At 38.6% G+C, this 22905-nt stretch overlaps 3 protein-coding genes across 7 annotated transcripts; 2 read left to right on the forward strand and 1 right to left on the reverse strand.

Moving 5' to 3' along the window:
* Window positions 1–192: 192 nt before the first annotated feature.
* On the forward strand, window positions 193–9254 carry stk17b (serine/threonine kinase 17b (apoptosis-inducing)). Its single transcript, XM_077216261.1, has 7 exons — window positions 193–1006; window positions 4162–4374; window positions 4474–4612; window positions 4783–4909; window positions 5042–5090; window positions 5891–6070; window positions 6698–9254. The coding sequence occupies exons 1-7, from the start codon at window positions 885–887 to the stop codon at window positions 6933–6935; spliced, it is 1068 nt and encodes a 355-aa protein (XP_077072376.1). The 5' UTR covers window positions 193–884; the 3' UTR covers window positions 6936–9254.
* Window positions 9255–11714: 2460 nt separating this feature from the next.
* cunh2orf69 (chromosome unknown C2orf69 homolog) lies at window positions 11715–13783 on the reverse strand. The gene is made up of 2 exons (XM_077216259.1): window positions 13520–13783; window positions 11715–12570 (listed from the first exon to the last, which is right to left on the reverse strand). Exons 1-2 carry the CDS (start codon window positions 13781–13783, stop codon window positions 11854–11856), a joined length of 981 nt encoding a protein of 326 aa, XP_077072374.1. The 3' UTR covers window positions 11715–11853.
* ftcdnl1 (formiminotransferase cyclodeaminase N-terminal like 1) lies at window positions 13540–17740 on the forward strand. Of its 5 annotated transcripts, XM_077216262.1 has the most exons (7): window positions 13540–13892; window positions 14561–14667; window positions 15048–15223; window positions 15374–15469; window positions 15587–15742; window positions 16016–16204; window positions 16800–17740. In XM_077216262.1, exons 3-7 carry the CDS (start codon window positions 15109–15111, stop codon window positions 17237–17239), a joined length of 996 nt encoding a protein of 331 aa, XP_077072377.1. In that variant the 5' UTR covers window positions 13540–13892; window positions 14561–14667; window positions 15048–15108; the 3' UTR covers window positions 17240–17740. The 5 variants fall into 5 exon arrangements, with proteins under 5 accessions (XP_077072377.1, XP_077072379.1, XP_077072378.1 ...); XM_077216264.1 differs by lacking the exon at window positions 14561–14667 and having other exon boundaries at window positions 13797–13892; XM_077216263.1 differs by lacking the exon at window positions 13540–13892 and having other exon boundaries at window positions 14605–14690.
* The last annotated feature ends 5165 nt before the right edge of the window (window positions 17741–22905 follow it).

Here is a 22905-nt window from a genome sequence, read left to right on the forward strand (position 1 = left end):
TCGGCCATAACATTAAGAAGCCAAATTATTGATTTCAGACATATTTGTATAGCTACCTATATCTATCTATCTATCTATCTATCTATCTATCTATCTATCTATCTATCTATCTATCTATCTATCTATCTATCTATCTATCTATCTATCTATCTATCTATCTATCTATCTATCTGAGAAGGGGCGAATTCTAACGACCGTGATGATGACGTTGGTGGTGACGTAGTGCCTCACTTCTCGTACTGGTATCAGTCAGAGCAGAATTTGAAATTGAAGAAACACCGGCGGACAAGATCTGAATCGCAGAACCCCAAAACGGCTTACTTCAGCATGAACTAGCCAGACGAGCGTGTTTACGCTTCGTTCAGCTTCATTCAGGGTTTATTTGTCAGTTGAACTACAGCTGCTGTTGTTTCCGTGAGAAAGGGAAGAGGGTGTCAGTTCTAACTTAGTGTCGTGATTTTGTTGTCCTGCGTGAAAGGAAGCGCTGTCTGTTGGTCGGCTTGTATTTTGAACAAAATGAGACGAATCTTCATGTACGCTCGTCTAAATAAAGAATAGAGTTTAATCCAGGAGTTTTGCGGAATCGTGTAGGGCTAAATGAGCTAATCTGCGCTAGCTAGAGGCTCTTAGCATCAGTTGTCGTGTTCAAACTCAACTGAACTCACACCAGTTAACTTAAGTGAATTTATTTATTGGCAACACTTTCTGGATAACTAACCGCGGCGCGAACTAAAGTCTCGTTCTGAAGCCGTTTCAAGAGGCAGGTGGTAGTAGGTGTTTTTTTTAATTTTTTTTTTTTTATACTGGTGGTGACTCTGAACATGAGCATAGTGGTGTTGAAGTGATAAAAGCAGTCTGCACTCTTCACTGGACACTCGCTGGTGATGATGGCCCGGAGGAGACTGGACAGTCGCAGTGGATCCTCGGCTCTGCTGTCAGAGATCCTCACTCACATCCACACGGATCCTCTGGACGCCGTTTTTGACATGAGCGACGAACTTGGCAGGTGTGTAAATATACTTCTCATTACCTGAAGGATGTGTCTCTTTAATTGTTTCCTTCTTAAAATGCTTCATTTGATGTTATTATAATAATGTCTTCATATGTTGATAAACAATACAGTAACTGCAGAACTAATGCTCAGTGCAGTAATGTACAAATGTATCGGTATGTTGTCCGTCAGTCCGTGAATGTGGTTGTTGTGTATTTCTTGTAATTCTCTGATACAGAAGAACTTACTGTCAGATTACAGAACTGTAGCAGGTTTTTGTCCTCTTATATCCTGTTAGTCTTATCTTTGCTCTACACGTTATAATATACGTGCATGATATAGTTAGAATATTTATCATTACAGTCTAAAATAACTTTTTTTATTTTAATATATGTTAATCAATGTAATTTATTCCTGTGATAGTAAAGCTGAATTTTAGCATCATTACTCCAGTCTTCAGTGTCATAGGATCCTTCAGAAATCATTCTAATATGTGGATTTGCTGCTCTGCTCAAAGAACATTTCTTATTATCAATCTTTGAAAATAATTGTTTTGTTTAATATATTTGTGGAAACCCTGATTCATTATTTTTCAGGATTCAATGTTGGCTAGAAAGTTCAAATGAACAGCATTTATTTAAATATAAATTATTGTAAATTTAAAAATATTTATTGTTACTTTTGACCAATTTAATGCATCATTGCTAAATAAAAACATAAATTTTCACGTTATTTCATCTAATTGCTAATGTGCAAGTAATTGGAATATATTGCCATATAGGCAAATATTGTGGTCTCATATTATAAGCAGTTAAGCAGGTTTAGTATAGAGGTTTCCTTGGTTTATTTTGTCACTGAGTAGGACTGAAGGTTGTCTGCCGTATGGAGTTGGAGTCTGTCCTGCTTCTGTACTATTCAGGATTGGAAAGGCCTTGCTCACTGAACTGTGACTAATGTGTGTGTGTGTGTGTGTGTGTGTGTGTGTGTGTGTGTGTGTGTGTGTGTGTGTGTGTGTGTGTGTGTGTGTGCGTGCGTGCGTGCGTGTGTGTGTGTCATTGCTAAAGCTCTACGGCAAGGCTTTGGAGCTTTTAGCAGGAAGGAAACCCATGTGGGAACCAGACCCAGTTTTGTGTTGTGTTGTAGATTGTACTGTGAATACTGAGAAAGAGGAAGTAATATTGGCCTCTTCCTCTTTCTCTCATACCATTTGCTTACAGCCATATTCGGGCTGTTTTTATGCTACCGGCTGTGCTGTTAACAGGAAATAATTTCACAGTTCACTTAGAGTTTTAACTTGTCAGTGTGAAGATGTTTTGTTTTTTGTTTCTGTAGAAGAAGGTGCAGTTCTGTTCACTTCAGAAGTTGAATACTGTGATATTTTTTATGGGTTTTATGAAAAGATAACTTGCAAAGTTGCTCAAAGAGCAATTTTGTCTTGAATTAGCCTAGAACCAGTGAGAATGGAGTTTATTGGTTAAGTACATTTTTACTTCTGATGGAGAACCTGTAAATATCAGAGATGTTTCCCTGGTCTGCCACTATAACAAATTAAGAAATCATATAAATATCAAACTTGAATAATAATTCTACTCATGGGTGGGTTTTAATTTTCTTTATCATATAGATATATACACCGTTCGAAAGTTTTGAAGTTTTTTTGAAAGAAAGAAATGAATCCTATCAGCATGAAAATATTAAATTGATAAAAAGTGACTTAATTGAAATATTATTGAAAATAATTTTATAGTTTAATTTCTATTTAATTCAACAAATAAATGCTGTTCTTCTGCACTTTCTATTCATCAAAGAATCCTGAAGAAAATATCAAGCTAATATTAGCAAATTAATAATACTTGATTCGATTTGGTTTCTGAACGATCATGTGACACTGACGACTGGAGTAATGGATGCTGAAAATTCATCTTTGCCATCATAGGAATAAATTACATTTTGAAAATATTTTGAAAAAGTAAACAGTTCTTTTAGATTGTAAATAATAATATTTCACAATATTATTGTTTTTACTGTATTTTTTGTCAAATAAATGTAGGCTTTGTGAGTATGTAAAACTTTGTTCAGAAATGAGCCTAAACCTTTGACCGGTAGTTTGTGTATATATTGTGAATTTTACTCTCTACCTCTGATTTGGTTCCAATATCTAACTCAATACAGTATGCAATATGCAGTACGGTCGGTAGGGTTGTGCCGATGGACGATATCATCGTCCATCGTGATGGCTGACCGACATCACGATGGTGAGCCACCATCGCGATGCCACGCCCCCCACCCTGTCAGACCGGCCCAGTCTCACGACAGTTCGTGTTCGTCTGTACACAAGTGGTTGGGGACCTGGCTCGCGAGCCACACCTGGTCTCTCACCCTTTACCAACAAACAATAAAAAAAATGAAGACGTGCTTGCGCACGCTCCGAGCGCAACACGCGAGCATAGTAGGCTAGTCTTTGTCTTCGGTTGCGAGCCTAAACGGCCAAATAAACAGAATTACTTCAAAATGCCAAGCCGAGTATTCCCGTGGCGTAAACACAGTAGAAGTAGCTACTCTCTCTCTCTCTCTCTCTCTCTCTCTCTCTCCGTGATGGTCAGCGCGATTCCGTAGCCCCCCCCCCCCCCCCCCCCCCACGATATCATCGTCCATCGCGATGTTTTGCTTGAAACATCGTCAACTGCCAATTTAGGGAACATCGCCCAACCCTAACGGTCGGCTAAACATTCAGTACGATGCATCCTATACATTATAACAAAATGGTTTATAAAGGTGATGGTCTGGTCCAAAGAATTGTGGAATTGATTTTGAGTATATGCTTGTGGCCTAATGTCTCACCTGTTCATGCTGTGACAGTAATTGCAGTTTCTCGAGTAAAGACTGGCTCACATCAGTCATCTAACCTGATATTAAATGGTGAGAACATCTAATGGAGGGTTTGACTCAGTTAATAACTAGGCTATCTGTGTCAGAAAGAGCTTTGGTGTGAATGAGAGAACTGCTGTAGGTGTGACTGAATGCGTGCGCACTGTGACAGATATTACAAATTTAGGTACTTTATTTATCTCTCAAAATTTTCCACATGTCACATTTAGCTTCCATTATACTCATTTTAATCTTTCTCTACCTCTTTTTTATTCTCTGTGTTCTCTGTTTGCCTCCTTCAGGGGGAAGTTTGCTGTAGTGAAGCGTTGTGTGGAAAAGGCCACAGGGAAAGTCTTCGCTGCAAAGTTCATCAAGAAGCGGCGACGAGGTCGCGACTGCAGGGCGGAGGTCGTTCATGAGATCGCCGTTCTAGAGTCAGCGAAGAACAACCCTCGTGTGGTGAACTTGTATGCTGTATATGAGACCGATCACGACCTCGTTCTAATGCTGGAATAGTGAGTGCTGTGACTAGAAGCATCAGTTGCATGTCCCTGTTCACAAAATGATCGTTGGGTTCAGTACTAAGAATAACCCTGAAAGTGTGTGTGTCTTAGTGCGGCGGGTGGAGAGATATTTGATCACTGTGTGTCAGAGGAGCTACTTCCTGAAGGTCAGATCACCCGTCTGATCAGACAGATGCTTGAGGGCGTTCATCTACTCCATCAGAGCAGCGTTGTCCACCTGGACCTGAAGGTTAGATGCACGGCTGCTTTTAACATCTTTTCATTGGACACATTCTGTACTGAAATTACAGCCTTTTAAACTATGATCTGCCTGATGCTACTCTTGTTCAATTTGATTATGTGCATTTCTTCTAAATAGCACTAGTTGTATTTATTGAGACGATGTATTCTCTTATTCAGCCCCAGAATATTCTCTTGACCAATCTGAGCCCAATGGGTGATATAAAGATAGTGGATTTTGGGTTGGCCCGCCGGTTAGGCTCTGCTGGGGAGCTCAGAGAGATTCTGGGAACCCCTGAGTACGTAGGTAAGGTTTATTCAGCGTCATTCATCTTCAAATCCACACATAACTCTGTGTTCATGGTCTCATTATAGCAGAAGAGTTCATGCTCAATGAAAGTAATGTATTTGGTCGTTTTGCTTTTGATCATATATCCAGCCCCTGAGATCCTGAACTATGAACCAATCACCACAGCAACAGATCTCTGGTGAGTCTTAATCTTTTTCATCAGGTGTTTCAATATACAAGGTTCCCACTGGCCGATATCCAGACCTGGAAATGTCATGGACATTAATAAACTTGTGGAAGGTCATGGAAATTTCAATGGTCAATAGACATTTTTCTTTTTATACACAGTTTGTGGAAATTAATTGGTTGTGAGAATTGTTGTCTACTATATTCTGTTAAGTAAAGACAAAAATAGAACAATTTGAAAGCCATACACTACTGTTCAAAAGTTTGGGGTAAGATTTTTTAAAATGGTTTTGAAACGGCTGTGAAAAGGCTCACCGAGGCTGCATTTATTTGATCAAAAAAACAAATAAACCAAAAACAGTAATATTGTAAATTGTTGTTAAACGTTATTCCTGTGATGGCAAAGCAGTCTTTTTTTCTTTTATTTTTTTTTCAGTCTTCGGTGTCACATGATCCACACGATTCAGTAATATTTCAATATGCTGATTTAGTGCTCAAAAAACATTTCTTATTATTATCAAAGTTGAAAACATTTGTGTGACATGTTTTTTTTTTCAGGATTCTATGATGAATGGAAACAATATTCGTTTGAAATACAAATCTTTTGTTACATTATAAATGTCTTAACCATCACTTTTGATCAATTTAATAATACATCTTACTAAAGCCCAAATTTTTGAACAGTAGATTTGAAGTCAATTTGATACTAGAGTCTAACAACTTTATGCTATTAAAGGAATATCCATGTTCATAGAGGTTTTTGTTGATGTGTCAAAGATGGTTTTAAACTGATTGTGTATCTGTTGACTTAAGGAGTGTGGGTGTGATCGCCTATATGCTGGTGACAGGGGAGTCTCCCTTCGCGGGCGAGGATAAACAGGAGACCTTCCTAAACGTATCCCAGGTGAACGTGGACTACAGCACAGAGGCCTTCTCAAGGGTGTCTGAGCTGGCTGTCGACTTCATCCAGAAACTGCTGGTCAAAGCACCAGAGTGAGTGACTCTCATTTCAGACACTTGGAGGAAGTGAAGTTTGTTTGCAAAGCTCAGTCATTGTACTGTCAAAATTATGTACTGCTTCTAAATAAAGAGTCATATAATAAGTGTTATGTAATACCCTTCCCCACTTCCAAAACAGTAATTATTCTAGGTCATTATTGTTGTATTATGCATTACAGTGTTTTAGAAATGAAGTCATTGCAAACATATAAATAGGCTTACAAATGAACTTGTCCAATGATCACTCTTTTATGGCTCAAAGTTTTCAGATATTGACTTTCTCCATTCCCATATATTGTGTAACTGTTGGCTATCACAAAGTATAAAGTCCAGGTTTCATTTTCTTTTCGTTTCTCTTCAAACATGCATTCACAATTGTAGAAAAGACAAAACAATTGAGAATAAATTAGGTCAAAATAGACTGTTTAGGATAAATGGAAAGAAAAAGTTTTAACAGAAAGAAAAAGGTTTTTTTCTATAGAGTTAAGATTTTACATTTGCACTTGTTGTCATTAATTGATGTACTTTGGTTTTATTACGGTTCTTAACGATAGTTTCAGATTAGTTTCAACTTAACCACATATCAAAGTCCTTGACATGAATTCTCCCCTACTTTTTCAGGGATCGTCCCAGTGCAGCCGACTGCATGACCCATCCCTGGCTATGGTTCCACTTTCCAGGTTCTGATCCAATCCCTGTGACCCCACGCACTCCCCGGGAAAGGAGTTTCGGGGGGAAGTGGTCCGCGCCACCCGAGGATCCTGAAGACAAAGAGAACATTCTGGACTCGCCACATGCCAAGAGGTTTCGTTTTGAGGAGGACATGTCAGCCACGGCTGACAGTGACCACTTATGCTGATCCTAAAGGGAAATGCACTTGCACTGAATAGCATTATCACAATTTTGGTCCTTTAGTACATTCCCCCACACGGCACCAGCAAACATGCTTCTTTTCACCATCCTTTGGTTGACCAAAGATGATCTTTTCACAAAAGGGCCAGATCTGGTGTAATATTAATGCTATAATAGTGAGAATCTATATATCTTTGTTGCTGTCCTGTCTCAATGTTTTGGGATTTTAAATTATTAATTTGAATATATTTTTTATTTTAATCTCCATTCAGTATCAATTTAACTATTATGCAGATCTTAGCCCATATTAATCTAGACACTAATTCCGTTACTGCACTTAAAGCAACAAAAAGATATTTGAAAAAGACAGACGCTTGAGAGCAGCAGGGGATTCAGTGGTTTTTAATTCTGCTTAAATGAAAGATGTAAGTGTTTAAGCAAACTAATGTCAGTCTTTGTTCTCTGTGTCTCAGTGTCAGAGGGAGTTCTGGTTGTATGATTAGACCTTGTTCATTCAAAAACCTCGTGAGACTCTGTTGGAAAGGTTCAGTACTGGAATGCCCTCGATGTATGGGTGTGTGTTTTGACTTACATCCTCTCCTTTCGTGTGGTATTGACACATTAGCGGGCTCTTTAAAAATGTGACTCAACACACACACGTACAACACACCCTGGATTACACAAATATGTGTTTGTATTGGTCACAGAACTTCCTTCTAGAGAATGACTAAAGAAAATCAGGAAAGCACTTAAACCCTCTATTATATGTGTTTCTGTGACTAAAATATGAGAAAATATTTGTAACAGCATTATTTAGCAAATCGAGTCTATCAATTGTTTTTAAAATCATTCTTGTTTTAAATATTTCCTTTTTTTCCTGCCAACATATTGTATAATAAACTGTTATTAAGTACCATTCTAGCATTCTCCTATGGCAGGCGCCTAACATCTCAATGTCTGTGATGGCCTATGATATACAAAATCTTAAAATGACAGTTTTTGTCTATGCACCAATCTGAGGTAATTCAGGGTTTTGTTACCTTTTTTGTACAGGTGTTTTTAAGCTAATGCCATTAACTAATGGAGGTTTCTGTACTCATTCATTCTGAGCCTTATTCTCAGGGTTAGCTGTAACTGCAGTTTACCGGTGTATATTTCTCGAGTGCCTTTGTGTGCACTTGTTTTCCTCTATGCTTGAGCCCTACAGCCTCACTTGATCTCATGTAATACCAGTGCAGCACATGTATGTGCATGTATTATTAATGTTTGCCCTGTTTTAATTGAGATACTGGTACACCCTTTAAACTGATGGCCTGGTGTATTTAAAATAAATTATTTGTATGGACTTAACGGGGATACATATGCAATGCATTTAAGAAAGGAAAACTGTGTTAAAGTTATATTTATGGTCTTTGTATATGTAGGGCATGAAAAGATGGGTAATTAATGTTGGCTGTTGAATTTTAATATTGTTGAAATTATATGGTTATGTCAGACAGTGAAGCATGTTTGGTTGTAATGAAAGTTTGGAGTGTACATTTTAGAATGAAGGGCAAGTGAATGTTATTGTGCTGGAAAAATGGTTTGGAAGAAGATTTGTGCACATCAGAAAGTATGCAGTAATGCAACATATGAGGGTCAGTGAAAATATAACTAGGTGTAATATAACAGCTGAGGGTATATTGGTTTAATATAATTGACAGCTTTTCTGAGTGGCTGATATAACTGGAAATGTTAGTATTGCAGAATTTAGTCTTGAAGGTCGAACCCTTCAGTTATTGTTCTGTTTAAAGAGGTGTGAAGCGCTCATGTGTGTTTGTGTGCTCAGGGCCTTACGGTTTCCCAGAGATGTCACCAGTCTGAAATCATAATAGAGCTATTGTCTCCGAAGACGAGAGGCTCTTGTTACGGTCGTGTGCTCACTGTATGCCGTCAACTTAAAGGAAAACATGAATCTATTTCTTGCCTGGGAAACGGCCTCAATAGGGGCATGAGTTATTTGAAGCTGCAAAATAGGCCAGACTTTGGAGTGCATTTCTGAGCAGTAACTGGGGTATTTGCAGAAAGCTTGTGACAACTTTGTAAAGACACTTAACGGGATAACTTTGTGGACTGTCTTACTATCTTAGTGAAAACTGATAATGGAAGATACGATGAAAACTGTGTATTTTAAGTTATATATACCATAATAAATGACGTTCAATTGTATTACAAATTCTAATAAAGCCATTGAGAGTAGAGTTGTAAAGGATGCACCATTAATATCGATTTTGTATGTTGTTGTTTTATGACCCATTACAAAGCAATAAAAAAAAATCATCCCTCATTCTATCACATTGATTTATTGAACTAATAATAAAAGGATAGTAAAGCCACTGTGACTAAAAATTATTAAATAATTTTAACTTTTAACATTTTTATGCCTTTAATCATAATAACATACTAATTTTATATATTCCTTTTAACATCTTGAACCTTTATGCCAGCTGTGGATTTGATGTACCTTTTCCTGTTGAATCAACTTCAATTGCATTATTTAAAGTTCATTTTTCTAATTAAACAGATCACTGAAACATTTCAAACATTTTTATTGGATTACATCAGCAATAAATATGAAGCAGGAAGTACATTCATCATATTATATTGAGGATATTACAAAATCCGCATATTCATTAGTATGTGATATAGCCAATACAGTACATTCCAAATAAAGTGCGCCACCTAGAGTATAGTCTTCTGAGATTCAATACTGGAAGAGTTTTAGGTACTTACCATTACTGTCAATAAAACATTACAGAATGAGTCAGTAAATAAAATATTTTAAAGATTTAGGTTTTTGTTTTTCATCTAACCAACAATATATTCTATACATTTCATTTCAACGGAAGATCCTTAGATTCTTTGATTTGATTTCCAAATTAAACCAATGTAATCGTATATGGGACGATCCGTATGAAGTACAGTTTGGAGCTGTAACTGCTCTTTAGTAGATTTGCCTGTCTGCAATGTTTTAATTATATTCCTTAGCAGGGCCAGGAAGTTTACAAAGTGTTTTTACATTGAAACGTATCCATATATCATTAGGATACAAATACTTGAAATAAAAATCCAAGCTTAATAATTTATTGTAACAACATTAAAACAAATTATTTTAATAACCACTTTCAGATAGTTAATTAATTTTTCCTCTCTTAGGAAATGGGAGCCCGTTAAACATGAAGAGATTATGGTTTTACGAAGCATATCTACATTCCAAATAGACTATGTAAAACAAGTATCCTAGTACTGTATATCGACAATGCCTATGTAAGTAGATACAACAGGCAAACAATAAGGCTTAATGTCAGGCAGCTAAATGTGTTACAAGTTAGGTCATTAAAAGGATAGTTCACCCTCCAAAAAAATAATAATTCAGTCATAATTTAAATTTACTCACCCATATGTTCCAAACCCATAAGACTTTTGTTAATCTTCGAAACACAAATTAAGATATTTTTAATGAAACCTGAGAGGTTTCTCTCCCTCTATTGAAAATCCAAGTAACCAAATCTCTTGAGTTAGAAGATCCAAAAAGGTCATAAAGGTGTTGTAAAATGAACCCACATGAATAAAGCAGTTTAATCCAAGTCTTGTGAAGAGACATGATTGCTTTAAATGATGAAGATTAGATGGACACACATACATGAAACGCGTCACAGAAGCTTGAATGTGTGATGGACGAGAACCAATGAGGTTTGTTCTAGTGCATGATTCCGTGTTTACCATACGTGATGTGCTCCGTGTATGTGTTTATATGTGAATAAAAGGAAGCCTAAATGAAATCTGTTCATCATATAAAGTGGTCGTATCTCCTCACAAGGTTCAAACTGCTTGCTTCATATGGATTCATTTTACGACACCTCTAACACCTTTTTAACATTCAAACAAAGTATTACTGGCTTAGAATGACACGAGGGCAAGCAAATGATGACAGTATTTCACTACTTCTGTGAACTATCCCTTTAAAGGGTTAGTTCACCCAAAAATGAAAATTAAGTCATTAATTACTCACCCCCATGCTGTACCAACCCCGTAAGACCTTCGTTCATCTTCGGAACACAAATGAAGATATTTTTGATTAAATCTGAGAGGTGGATCACTACTACATAGGCTGCCAGAGGGAATGAAACTTGACAGCCCAGAAAGTCATTAAAGAACATGTTTAAATATTCCATGTGCCTACAGTGGCTCAACTATAAGTTTATCAAGCGACGAGAATACTTTTTTTCCGAAAAAAAAAACATAAATAACGACTTTATTCGACTACTTCTTTTCTTCCTTGTGGGCCTGAGACGAGAGTTCAAGAGATTTCCACGACGCATGCGCGAGAACTGAGAAGAGGACGTTCTTCTTCTAATACTTCTTGTTCAGTTCTCGCGCATGCGTCGTGGAAATCTCTTGAACTCTCGTCTCAGGCCCACAAGGAAGAAAAGGAGTAGTCGAATAAAGTCGTTATTTATGTTTTTTTTTTTCGGAAAAAAAGTATTCTCGTCGCTTGATAAACTTATAGTTGAGCCACTGTAGGCACATGGAATATTTAAACATGTTCTTTAATGACTTTCTGGGCTGTCAAGTTTCATTCCCTCTGGCAGCCTATGTAGCAGTGATCCACCTCTCAGATTTAATCAAAAATATCTTCATTTGTGTTTCGAAGATGAACGAAGGTCTTACGGGGTTGGTACAGCATGGGGGTGAGTAATTAATGACTTAATTTTCATTTTTGGGTGAACTAACCCTTTAAGCTTCAATCTTCTCTCCTATTTATGAATGTTGGGTAGGCAAAACCCAAAGCTCTTTTTTTACTAATACATCAGTGCAATACAAAGCTGTCTGCTCTACAAAGAATATACTCCGTGTTAAGACTTGAAAGCATAGATCAAGCATAGTCAGAACTCCTGAATGACTCTGAAGTGATTCTCAATGGACGCCGGCTCCTCCTCGAAGTGCAGTTTCTGGCTCAGACGGGCACCCAGATCCTCCAGAGTCTTTATAAAGCGCTGGTGCTCTCGCCCAACCCATGCCCTCATCGGGTCCCTTACCTCATAAGGAGTGACGTGGGAATGGACAGTCACCCCACTGGAGGCCAGCTCATTCAGAGCACATTTATTGGTCACCCACGTCTCACTGCCTCCAGGGTGTCCTCCATCCAGCCAGTACATGTCTGAGACACTGTCCAGAAACAGCCTCAGTTCTGGATCTGCTCGAGCTCCAGCCAGCTCATACACTATTTGATTGAGAACAACACATCCTTTACTGAAACCCACTATGGTAAGGGTGAAACCTACAGGAAGAGGGCCAGGGGTGGCTGTACCACTAAGAGGGGGTAAAGGATTTGGGAGACCAGCCCGCTGCATGCCATGACCCAGGAGTGCCCTCAGGTGGCGAATGCCTCCATAGTCGGGAGAGTGTTCTGGTGCTCCAAACAGGTTGCTCTCTACAAAGTTCTGATAGCAGCTGAACTTGTGTAGGTACATGTGGGATGCGCGGACTAGCCAGATATGGCAGCCAGGAAACCGGTGGCCCAGGGTGAGGGCGACACGCTCCAGGCTCCAGGACTGCCATGGGGTAGCGTCAGGCTGGAGGGCCATTTCCTGCTGGAAGTTCTGGATAGTAGATGAGGAGAAGTTGCATTATGAAGATAGGATGAATAGTCAAGAGGAAGAGAAATTTAAGAAATTCAGCATGTATGTTTAATGAAGACTAATTATCGAAAATAGGGTTCACACACCTTTTGAACAATGAATGTTGTTTATGACTGTCATTTGTAATTTGTTAAACAGAGATTAAGGGAAGTTTCTCACAATGAACGATGAACACATAACTTACACCTGCACAGAAACATATTTACTATTGTCATTTCCATGACTTGTGTAAATATTATTAATTTCTATGACTCTAACCAGGCCTGGAAATCACCATTTTAAAATTCCCTGATAATTCCTAGTTTTCTATTATCATGATTCAAGTATATTAAAGCTTTAACTAATATTCTTCTAGAACAAAACAGTAGGACTAAATGTGCATGCATGTCTTCACTTTATCTAAAAGAAAAACGCTCCATTTATTCAGACATATAGCCTATTCAATAGCTGTGAGGCATGAGTGTACTATGATTCAAATGTTTTATGTCGGTAAGGTTTTTTTTACTTTGAAAGAAATTAATATTTTTATTCAGCAAGAATGCATTTAATAGATCAAAATGGTTGCAAAACATTTCTGTTTAAAATAAATGCTGTTCTGCAGTATGATGTTAAAACGTGTCTTTGGTCTGTTTCGTCTCTAATGAAAAACTAAATATAGATATTCCTTATTAGTCGCAAGTTCGCAACAGAAGCTGATTTAATTGAATAATCCAAGAGGTTTCTTGGTTCACGGTCCCCAGAACGCGCAATAGGCATATTAGTCTAATAAGAGGACTTCATACACTATGAACAATATCTAATTCCTGACACAGTCGAGAGCTTTATTAAATAACGCATTATTGTTTCGAAAGTAATTTAGGAGGGCATGCAGTCGTGGTACCATGACAGGTTCAGGATTGATGATATGCACCTGAATGTCTCCAGGAAAGAAGACTACGTGGTCGTTCTGCAGGTTCTCTGTTTCGTTGTCGCATCGTCTCCGCGTTTCCGTGGTGGGTCTTAAGAGCAGAACATCGTTTACGCGGTTTTGATCATGACCGGGTACTGAAGTCAGGCGGAGCAGCCCGGGCTCAGCAGCGGATGTCCCGGGAACGCACAGCCCCGCTGCGGAGTTCATTTTTCTCGCTATAGCGCCTAGCGATAAACAAGCCACAACTGATCGGATACTTCTCATGAGCAAAATGGATTATGCAGCGGCGACTGCACGAGCTGCAGCATTGAGATCGAAACCATCACTGCAAAACAGGCGCAAAAAGAAACGCCCCATGATCCAGGATAATCCGGTGGGCATTCGGTCGTTAATTTTGGCATTTTAAAATTAACCGAACAGTTAAGGATAATGAAATGTCTGGCTTATGATTTGTTTATATTAAACCCCACCAAGTGGCGCTTTGGGGTAGCGTCAAAAACGTTGCGCATGCGCGGAGCCAAAAAGCATTCATGAACAGCGGCAGTGCTGATACATAACGCATTTAGATTGACTGCATGACTAGAACACTGTAGTGATTAATGCGGCATGACCATGTTTAATCTAATGTCCAAAATCTAAGTTTCTTTTTAAACTTTAGAGGGCGGAGAATGTTGTTTATGCATGACTCATGTCGGTTCAGACGGTTCTTTTGAACAATTCGCGTCAAAGAACCGGTTCAAAAGCGATTTATTTACAATACGATTTCCCAAACATATTGACGTGGCATTTTACATGCAATAAATGTTCTATAGGCAGTGTTTTGCTAATGTTTTTATCTTACTTTATTTATCAATTTGTTGTTGCCATTTAGATCATAAAACAAGTTTTGAAACTAAAAACATAGGCTACTTAGCCTAATAAATTACTTACTAAACTTACTAAATAAATTTGATTACCTATTTGCTAAATAAAATTATATTCATAACCAATTGTGTAAATAAGCCGTAAACACATTCGCAATAAGTTTTTTTTTTCGATCAGACAATTTTTGTGAAACTGATTCATTGAGAAGTTTCGGCTCAATAGAACCGGAGGTTATAGCGGAAACAGCTGCGAGCATGTGTGCTTCTGGAGTCTCACGCCTTCAAGTAAGTTTGTGCATGGAAAGAAAGTACGATGTTTTTGTGAACGTGATTACAAATCAGTCAGTTAAGAGTATTAGTAAAAAAGTATTAGTAAATAATCTACGATGCCTCTTTGTTGTAGCTACGAGTATGATAAACTTTGGACTGTTAGAAAGAAACTGATCAATATGTTTACACAACTATTCAGCCTTGAAAGTCATTCCTTTTGTGGAAAATATTAATTAAACCTATATAACTTAAATGTTCATGAGTTTTCTGTCAACTAATTTCAAATTTTCTATATGTTAAATATAGTGTTTAAAATTACTTTATTAGGTTATGTTAATGTTCTTAAGTAATGTTATTATAAAGTATTAACACGATTTTTTCTTTTCTTTAAATAGGCGTTCCTGGGCTAGCTGATAGTCACCAGGTTTGGGGTCTGTGTTTCTGCTCTCTTGAGGGATGTCCTGCTCTGCTCTTGGTCGACGGCTGGTTGCATGTCTCCTGAACATCTCGGAAGCTCGGAGAAGAGACCTGGTGGAGACAGTGGCAAGAGCAGCCATCACTGACACACATGGTGAGAAACCGCAATGGATGGAATGGCTCTATTAATTTTGCCTTTATTAATTACTTCATATACCAAATAATATTTCAAAGTGGTCATTAAACTGTATCTGAAGACATTGCATGTTATTTGTGACAACTGTCCGAATCTGTCGTTCATAAGGAAAAAAGCGGGAAGGCATCACAGTGCTGAACATCTTCAATGATGTTGACTACAATCGCTCTGTCATCACTATTGTTGCAAGCATTGACTTACTAAGTGAGTTGCCTGTTCGTCCTTCCAGTCGTTCTTAATACATGTCCAGTTGCTGAGAACAATTGCTTTGTAAGTAATTGTACAGAAGAGGCCAATCTGTATTGTTGTTGTAAAATTTAGGGGAGGCTGTTTTGTCGGCTTGTGAGCGTGCTTTCTCTCTGATTGACATGAATGTCCATGAGGGCACCCACCCATGCATGGGTGCAGTGGATCTGGTGCCTCTCTATCCACTGGGGGAGGAGGTGGGCCTTGAGGATTGTGGAAAAGAGGCCCAGGGTATGTGGCCATGCATGCACAGAAGAAATGTTAAAATGCATTCTCTGAATATTCACTTTGCAAAGTACAGAAATGGTTTCAATATAGTATTAAAGTATAAATAAAATAGGGGAAAAAAAGCTAATGGAGCACAAACAGCATTTAGTTATTTTGGGCTCAGCATGCCATTATTTAAAGGGCACTATTATTATTCTACATATTAAAAATAAATATTTTCAAATGTGAACTTGTCATTTTATATGTACCTCAACTGCTGTTGTCTTTCCCGTTTAGCATTAGCAACAGCTCTGACAGAACGAGTGGCAGGTACCAGTGCTTTTTTGTTCGGATGGGCTGATTCTCCTCAGCGTCGAGGTCTGGCTCAAAGGAGGAAGGAGATTGGCTGGTTCAAAAAGGTCAAAGATATGTCCAGCATCCAACCAGATGTAGGTCCACAGGCCACAAGGAGATACGGCATTACAGGTTATTTTTCAAATCTGCATTCACAAAATATATAGAAACAAAAATGAAACGACAAGGTAGAGTTTGCTTCACAATTAAAAAACAGAGAAAAAATGGGTTCCGGAAGTACTTTTTTAAAGTATTTTTATTTAAGAGTATATGCTTCTCTTGCACTTATCAGCAATTTCAACTTTGTTTAAAAAAAATAAATTCTTAGGGAATTTAACACTGTCCATTTGTAAATATATACATTTTGCAATATATTTAAAAAATATATATTTTATATTGTTTGCAGTGCATCATTGTAGTTTATTCCCTCATAAAGTTGATTTGTTTGGTTCATGTCATAGACATGTTTATTTAAGTTTATTTTATATCCTTAAAGAGAAAATGAATGGGAAAAAATAACAACACTGCTGAAAATGTTTCTTCAAATTTTGGTTACCTGTACTTGCTATGTAGGGACAGAAACCTTCCAGGTTTCATGAAGAATATTATTATAGGTTTGAAACGACATTTGGGTGAGTAAATGATGACATATTTTTAACTTATGCAAACTCTCTATCACTATTTGAACCTCACCAAAGTAAAGAAATAACAGCTATTTATTCTGCAGGTGTTGGCGCCTGCCCCTATGTCATGAACTGTAACGTGACCATCGATACCCAAGATTTGGCCCTGGGCCGGATTGTTGCTTTAGCAATCCGTGAATCCAGTTCTGGTGGAATTCCTGGAGTTCAAGTCATGGCCCTACCACATGAAGGTGTTATGGAGATCGCTTGCAATGTGGAGAGTGTTCAGGGTGGTCCTCCATCATCTTCATCTTATGGTCAGGAACAATGGCCAAGCTTTGCCATTGGAGGGCAAAACTTTTGCCATGCTCCAGCCTCGCTAATCACAGAACGTGTAGCAGAGCTGGCTAGACACCATGGAGTGGCTATCAAGGGTACTGCCCTGGTGGGCTTTACCCCACGTGAGTGCCGGAGACTGGCAGAGAGAGCGCTCTCAAATGGCATTGGAGAGTTCTGGAAAGAGCTGCAGCGTGTACACATGTGAACAAGCCAACAACTTTTAACACTGTGTTAACTAAATTGCACTAATCATTTGCTAATTATAGGGAATTTGTTGAGCCACCAACAATAGATAATCAGCCCTCATTACTATATATTTTTTTTTTTGTTGTTTTTTTACAACTACAGTACTTAAAGGGATTGTTCACCCAAAAATAAAACATTTCTGTCATTCACACACCCTCATGTTGCTTTAACGCAAAGATAATTTAAAGACTGTTGGCAACCAAACAGTTTTGGTTACCATTGACTCCCATTGTATGGACAAAAACAGAGACATTTCTCAAAATATCTTCTCCCGTGTTTCACAGAATAAAGCCATACAAGTTTAGACTGACAGGAGGTTGAGAGTAAATGATGACAGAATTTTCATTTTTGGGTGAACTATCTCTTTGAGTGTATTCATTTTGGTTAAAATGTGATTTTACAGCTGCTAAGGGGTCATTAAATGTAAAAGTCGTGTAAAATTAAACATTTTATCAAGCTATGACAATTGCCTTAATCTTTTAAACAACAGAGAAGATAGTATTCAATCTACATTTTATAGAAAATCACCTTTTAAGTTAATAATATATATAACAGCTAGCCTGGCTCCGCCCTCCTACGCACTTCCACTCAAGCGGTGCCAGACTCTCTGTACAAATGAAATGTACGAGAGTCTGGTAGAACCAGGCTATATAACAGCAGCATATGAGAGTCAAATTGGACGACTGCAGGGACTCAAGTTCATTCATTTAACAGTTCGTCTATTGCCAAATTTATATATATATATATATATATATATATATATATATATATATATATATATATATATGAAAGATCAGTCAAGAATAGAAAATTATTGAAAATGTTCAAATCGAGGCATCCTCCAGTCTCAGGAGACATGGATCATGCCGGATGAGGATCACCATTGCAGCCGCATCGTCAGTTGTGATTCAACAGTCCAATTGAAGGAGTGGCAGTCTGTGCTGCAAAACATGCAGGTGAAATCTGAGGCAGGTTGGATAGCTTGGCTCCTGGCCTTCCTGTTTGCTTCAGTCTGCAAATTGAACATCTCCTCAAATTTGGAGAGGCCTTTCAACACAACCTGTCTCTATTGAGGTCTACTGCGGCGGTAGCTTCCCAAGAATCCGGGTTGATTCCGAGAGCCTTAAGATCTCTTTTGTAAATGTCTTTGTACCTCAGGTGGGGTCTGCCTGTTGGTCTTCTTCCTTTTGACAGTTCGCCATACAGGAAATCCTTCAGAATGCGCTCATCTTCCATTCAGACAACATGGTTGTGATAGCCTTCCCAATTTACCTGCTCAGCATCCAGAGACAGTGAGTCAGACATAAGAGGCTTTCGCACCGGATAGTTCTAGGAACTTAGTTTTAGGAACTAGCCACCAGGGTAGTTCCCAGAGAACTAATGGTTCCCCTAGGAACCTTTCCTGTTGCATTCGCACTGCCAGTAGGAACTCTGAAATGACGTAAGCCACGCTTGTTGTTTTGACTTTTATTTTGACAGCGCTAACAATGCCAGAGCCTGAGCAAACAAACAGTGCCCGGATTCTTCGTGTTCATTAGGTTATGGTCTGTCTAACAGTCCTGTCTAATACGTTATTAGACTGTAATACTTAGAAAGTAGACCATATATGGAAAGTTATTAGCGTATGCCGTGTGGTTAATGTCCAGTGTTGCTAGCTGAGCAGAAATACATGATCATGTTTAGCTTGGTCCCCTCAAAGTTAAGCTGGATTTTCTACTCAGCGTAAATGTTAAGAGGTCAAGAATTAGTTTCTGGAGTAAATATATAGGCTATAGTGTGTTTAAAAATGGCGGGTGATTGTTTTGCGTGCGTTCGGCCAATCAGCGAACACTAATGTCACGGATAGTTCATAAGGGGCTTTCGTATCGGATAGTTCTAGGAACTAACCACCAGGGTGGTTCTTCGAGAACTAATGGTTCCCCTAGGAACGTTTTCTGGTTGCGTTCACACCTAGGGATGCAGCGATTACCGGATTTCACAATTAACCGCGCTTTAAAACGTCACGGTTAATTAATCGTAAAGACTATGCTACACCGAGTGTTCTGCACGGAACGGAACTTTTGCACCAAACGAAAACAAGGTTACACCAGCGGTGCACCAGCTTAATGCCGTGCTCGTCAACCACTATGGCAGAGGGACTAGCAGCGACGCTCTATTCCCACCGAAAAAACGCCTTAAGGGCCTGTTCACAGATCGCGTCTTTTGCGCGCTCAAGTTCGTTATTTAAAATGTAAGCGTGCGGCATGCGCGCTCATAAGGGAAGCGGCGCGCTCGTTTTTTCCAAGCGCGTGCGCGCCGCATCGAGATAAAAACATCTCTACTTTTCATAATGCCGCAAGCGCACCTTAGGTCAAGTGTCAAGAACCAACACAGCAACGACAGACGCCTCCGGAGCGCAACCGCCCTAGCGCTTTGGAAAAAGGAGAACGTGGCGTGCAACTTTTAGCTTTCAGTGCAACGTAAAAAAACAACAACCAAAAAACAGCGGAATGTTTTGGTTACCCAAGTCTGTGCAAAACAGAATGTGACGTGCTCTCAAGAGTTTCAGTCAGTGAACATTTAACTTAATATCCTATTGCTTTCTCCTGTAAATGTTAGGTTTTGTAGTTTTAATATGCCCGGTGTAAAACACTAACATAAGATCAGGGCCGTGTAGACTTCTAGGACTACCAATTAACTGCATTTCAGTTATTAATAACACTACATGAGAGATGTTCTCAGTTTCTTTCTATAATTTTTACTTAAACTTCAAACAAACAAACCAAAATAATGAGATTATAATAGATGATTTTCTAAAGGCACATGTAAAATTTGGATTAATAATTTAAAAAAGAGTATTAAAATAAGTACAATAATATTGGAGTGGATAACATGTGGACTATATTTGTTTTCTTTTAAAAGAAATACATAGTTAATATTTAGCTTACATTTAATTCAATAGAGCCAAATACTTTGTTTATTCTTATTTTCATTGGGATTTATTATCCCTTTATTTGTTTTTAAGTCAAATACCAACAAGATATTGTTTTCATGTTATCAAGTTTTCTACCTCAGGTTGAAAATAAATTTAGAACAAACTAAACACTTAATCATTTTGTGATCTATTTCAATCAAAGAGCCCTGCAGCCATTGACTTAATTTGTTATTTTAAAAGAAAAATGCTGGATGTTTACAAAGCACTTCTCTTTAATTCCAAAGGAAGAGATTGATTATCGTTTGTCATTTTATAATTTTGTACTGTGTTGTGGCAAATAACACATGAAAATCTAGTGTTGAGTGTTCATGTGATATTATACATATAGTGTTGTGAAATTAATTGATGCATAATAATCGTGATAATCGTTAAATCGTTATTTCTCAGACAATAATCGTACTTACAAAATCTGTAATCGTTGCATCCCTATTCACACCGCCAGAAGGAATTCAGAAGTGGCGTAAGTCGTGCTTGTTGTTGTGACTTTTATTTTGACGGCGCCGAGAACACCAGAGCCTTAAAACAGTGCTCGCATTCTCCGTGTTCATTAGTTTATGACCTGTCTAACAGTCTAATATGTTATTAGATAGAACTATTATACATAGAAAGTAGACAGTAATGAAAAGTTAGTAGCATATGCCGTGTGATTGATAACCAGTGTTGCTAGCTGAGCAGAAATACATAATGTTTTGCTTGGTCCCCTTAAAGTTACGTTGGATTTTCTCCTCAGCGCAAAGGTTAAGAGGCCCATCTATCACTGTTTTCCATGTTTGTAGAGTTAGTTTGTTGAGTATATAGACTATAATCTGTGTGTAACACAGCCTTTTTAAAAAAGGCGGGTGCTGCTGTTTTGTGTATGTTCGGCAAATCAGCTTACACTAACATCACTGTAGTTCCTATAGTGCTGGTTTAGATCAAGCGGCAACCTCCCTGTCTCTCTCTTGAAACCAACACGGAAGTGAATTAAACTGCAATTCATCGCCTGGCCGCTTGAGGCTGGCAGCAAAAGTGAGTCAAATCTGTATCTCCCCCATGTTAAAATGCCCAACTTTACAGCAGAAAAAAACATGTTTACAGCCTGGTGTCTTAAGTTGTTTTGGTCTATACAGCTAATTTTGCCCTTCATGACAACTGTGAGGGGGGTGATTTTTTTTTTTTAGAACTCATCCGTTTAAATTATATTAATCCTTAAAATGCTGCATAATCAAGGGCGTGGCCACTTGAGTGACAGGTGGATTGCCGCTGCTGTTACTAGCCGTTTGTCTGCTCTCTGTTAGCCATCACATCACCTCAGCTGATTCCAGCTGCTGAACTTGTCATCTCTGCCGTGTTTGTACTTTTTTCGGGATTATTTCATACAGTTTATTACACGCCGCCCTTATACCTTCGCCCACGCCGTTGGATTCCGTCGTTGTCGAGTGTTGAGAGAACAACCAGCGCTGTTCTTCAGTTGTTTTCCTCTGTGAACATGCAGTCATGGATGTCTGACAATATCGTTGCTTTTTGGAGTTCAGATTTAAAAACGTCTAAGGTATAGAGGCCACACTCATACTGCTGTAACGTTACTGTTGATTTTACGAAGTAGATAGACTATAATATGCTTATTTAACTTTTTAGTATTCAATAAAAACTACCGTCAGATTAAATCCTGCAGGTGTCAGTGCTTTCTCTTCGTCCCTTAAATGAGCGCGGATTTCTAGTGCATTTACTTGAACTTCTTAGGTAATATCTATCAGAATTTGAAATGGACTGAATAAAGCTCTCTACGAACTTGACATGCGATGCCGCGCTGACTGACATGTATGCGCATGAATCACTGTCACACACACGCTCAGAGCAAATATTGTAAGTTACTCCATGAGAATAATAATGCATTACAATACACATAGTCTCACGGTTAGTTGTCTTTTAACTATTACAGTATTTCAAAGGGCAAAAACATGGACTTTAACTATTGGCTTTAGGTCTACTTCAAGTCAGCTGTCACTTTAGCGCGAGGCCAGTAGCACATTAGCTCCGAGTCCTTAGCCTGAGCAAACTCTATCACGTCGAGCAAGGCGGGCGTAGTTGCAGCATCCAGGCACCTCAACTCCACCCACGTCCCGCCTTTTTGCCCATTTTCGTTTATCCGGGAGTGACGCACTGTGACGCGCTTCCAAGATGGCGACGAGCGACTCCGCCCACTTTAGGCTTCAAAAATGCTCTTCAGAAACCTACGGGTGACGTCATGGACACTACGTCCATATTTTTTTACAGTCTATGGTTTAGACCCGATTTTTGAAGTTGGAGCTAATTTAGATCCTCCAAAAGGAGTTCCTAGAACTAAAATAGTTCCTAGTTCCTGCGGTGTGAACGCGCCAAAATCTGAGTACTTTCGCCAATAGTTCTAGGAACTATGAAACGGTTCCTACAGTGCGAAAGCCCCTATAGAGGATCCCAGGTTCACAAAGTCGTGTACAACCTCAAGTTTATAGTCAGAGATTGAGATGCTGGATGGATGATTTACGTTGTGTCCCATGACTTGCATCTTCTTTAGGCTGATGGTGAGTCTAAATTCGTAGCATGCCTTGCTGAAGCAATTCATCATTTGTCACAGATCCTCAGCGGAATGTGTGGTGAGAGCTGCATCATCTGCAAACAGGAGGTCCCTC

Source organism: Siphateles boraxobius, unplaced genomic scaffold (genome assembly GCF_051911475.1).
Source record: "Siphateles boraxobius isolate OS27281-9 unplaced genomic scaffold, OSU_SipBor_1 7, whole genome shotgun sequence".
NCBI lineage: Eukaryota > Metazoa > Chordata > Actinopteri > Cypriniformes > Leuciscidae > Siphateles > Siphateles boraxobius.

Coding starts and splice junctions, on each gene's coding strand:
- ftcdnl1 (XM_077216262.1), top strand. CDS start 15,109: ATGTCCTGCTCTGCTCTTGGTCGACGGCTGGTTGCATGTCTCCTGAAC. Junction 15,470..15,586: donor TGCAAGCATTGACTTACTAA/GTGAGTTGCCTG, acceptor TGTAAAATTTAG/GGGAGGCTGTTTTGTCGGCT. Junction 15,743..16,015: donor TTGTGGAAAAGAGGCCCAGG/GTATGTGGCCAT, acceptor TTTCCCGTTTAG/CATTAGCAACAGCTCTGACA.
- stk17b (XM_077216261.1), top strand. CDS start 885: ATGATGGCCCGGAGGAGACTGGACAGTCGCAGTGGATCCTCGGCTCTG. Junction 4,613..4,782: donor TTGTCCACCTGGACCTGAAG/GTTAGATGCACG, acceptor TCTCTTATTCAG/CCCCAGAATATTCTCTTGAC. Junction 5,091..5,890: donor ACCACAGCAACAGATCTCTG/GTGAGTCTTAAT, acceptor TGTTGACTTAAG/GAGTGTGGGTGTGATCGCCT.
- cunh2orf69 (XM_077216259.1), bottom strand. CDS start 13,783: ATGAGAAGTATCCGATCAGTTGTGGCTTGTTTATCGCTAGGCGCTATA. Junction 12,571..13,519: donor TCTTTCCTGGAGACATTCAG/GTGCATATCATC, acceptor TCTACTATCCAG/AACTTCCAGCAGGAAATGGC.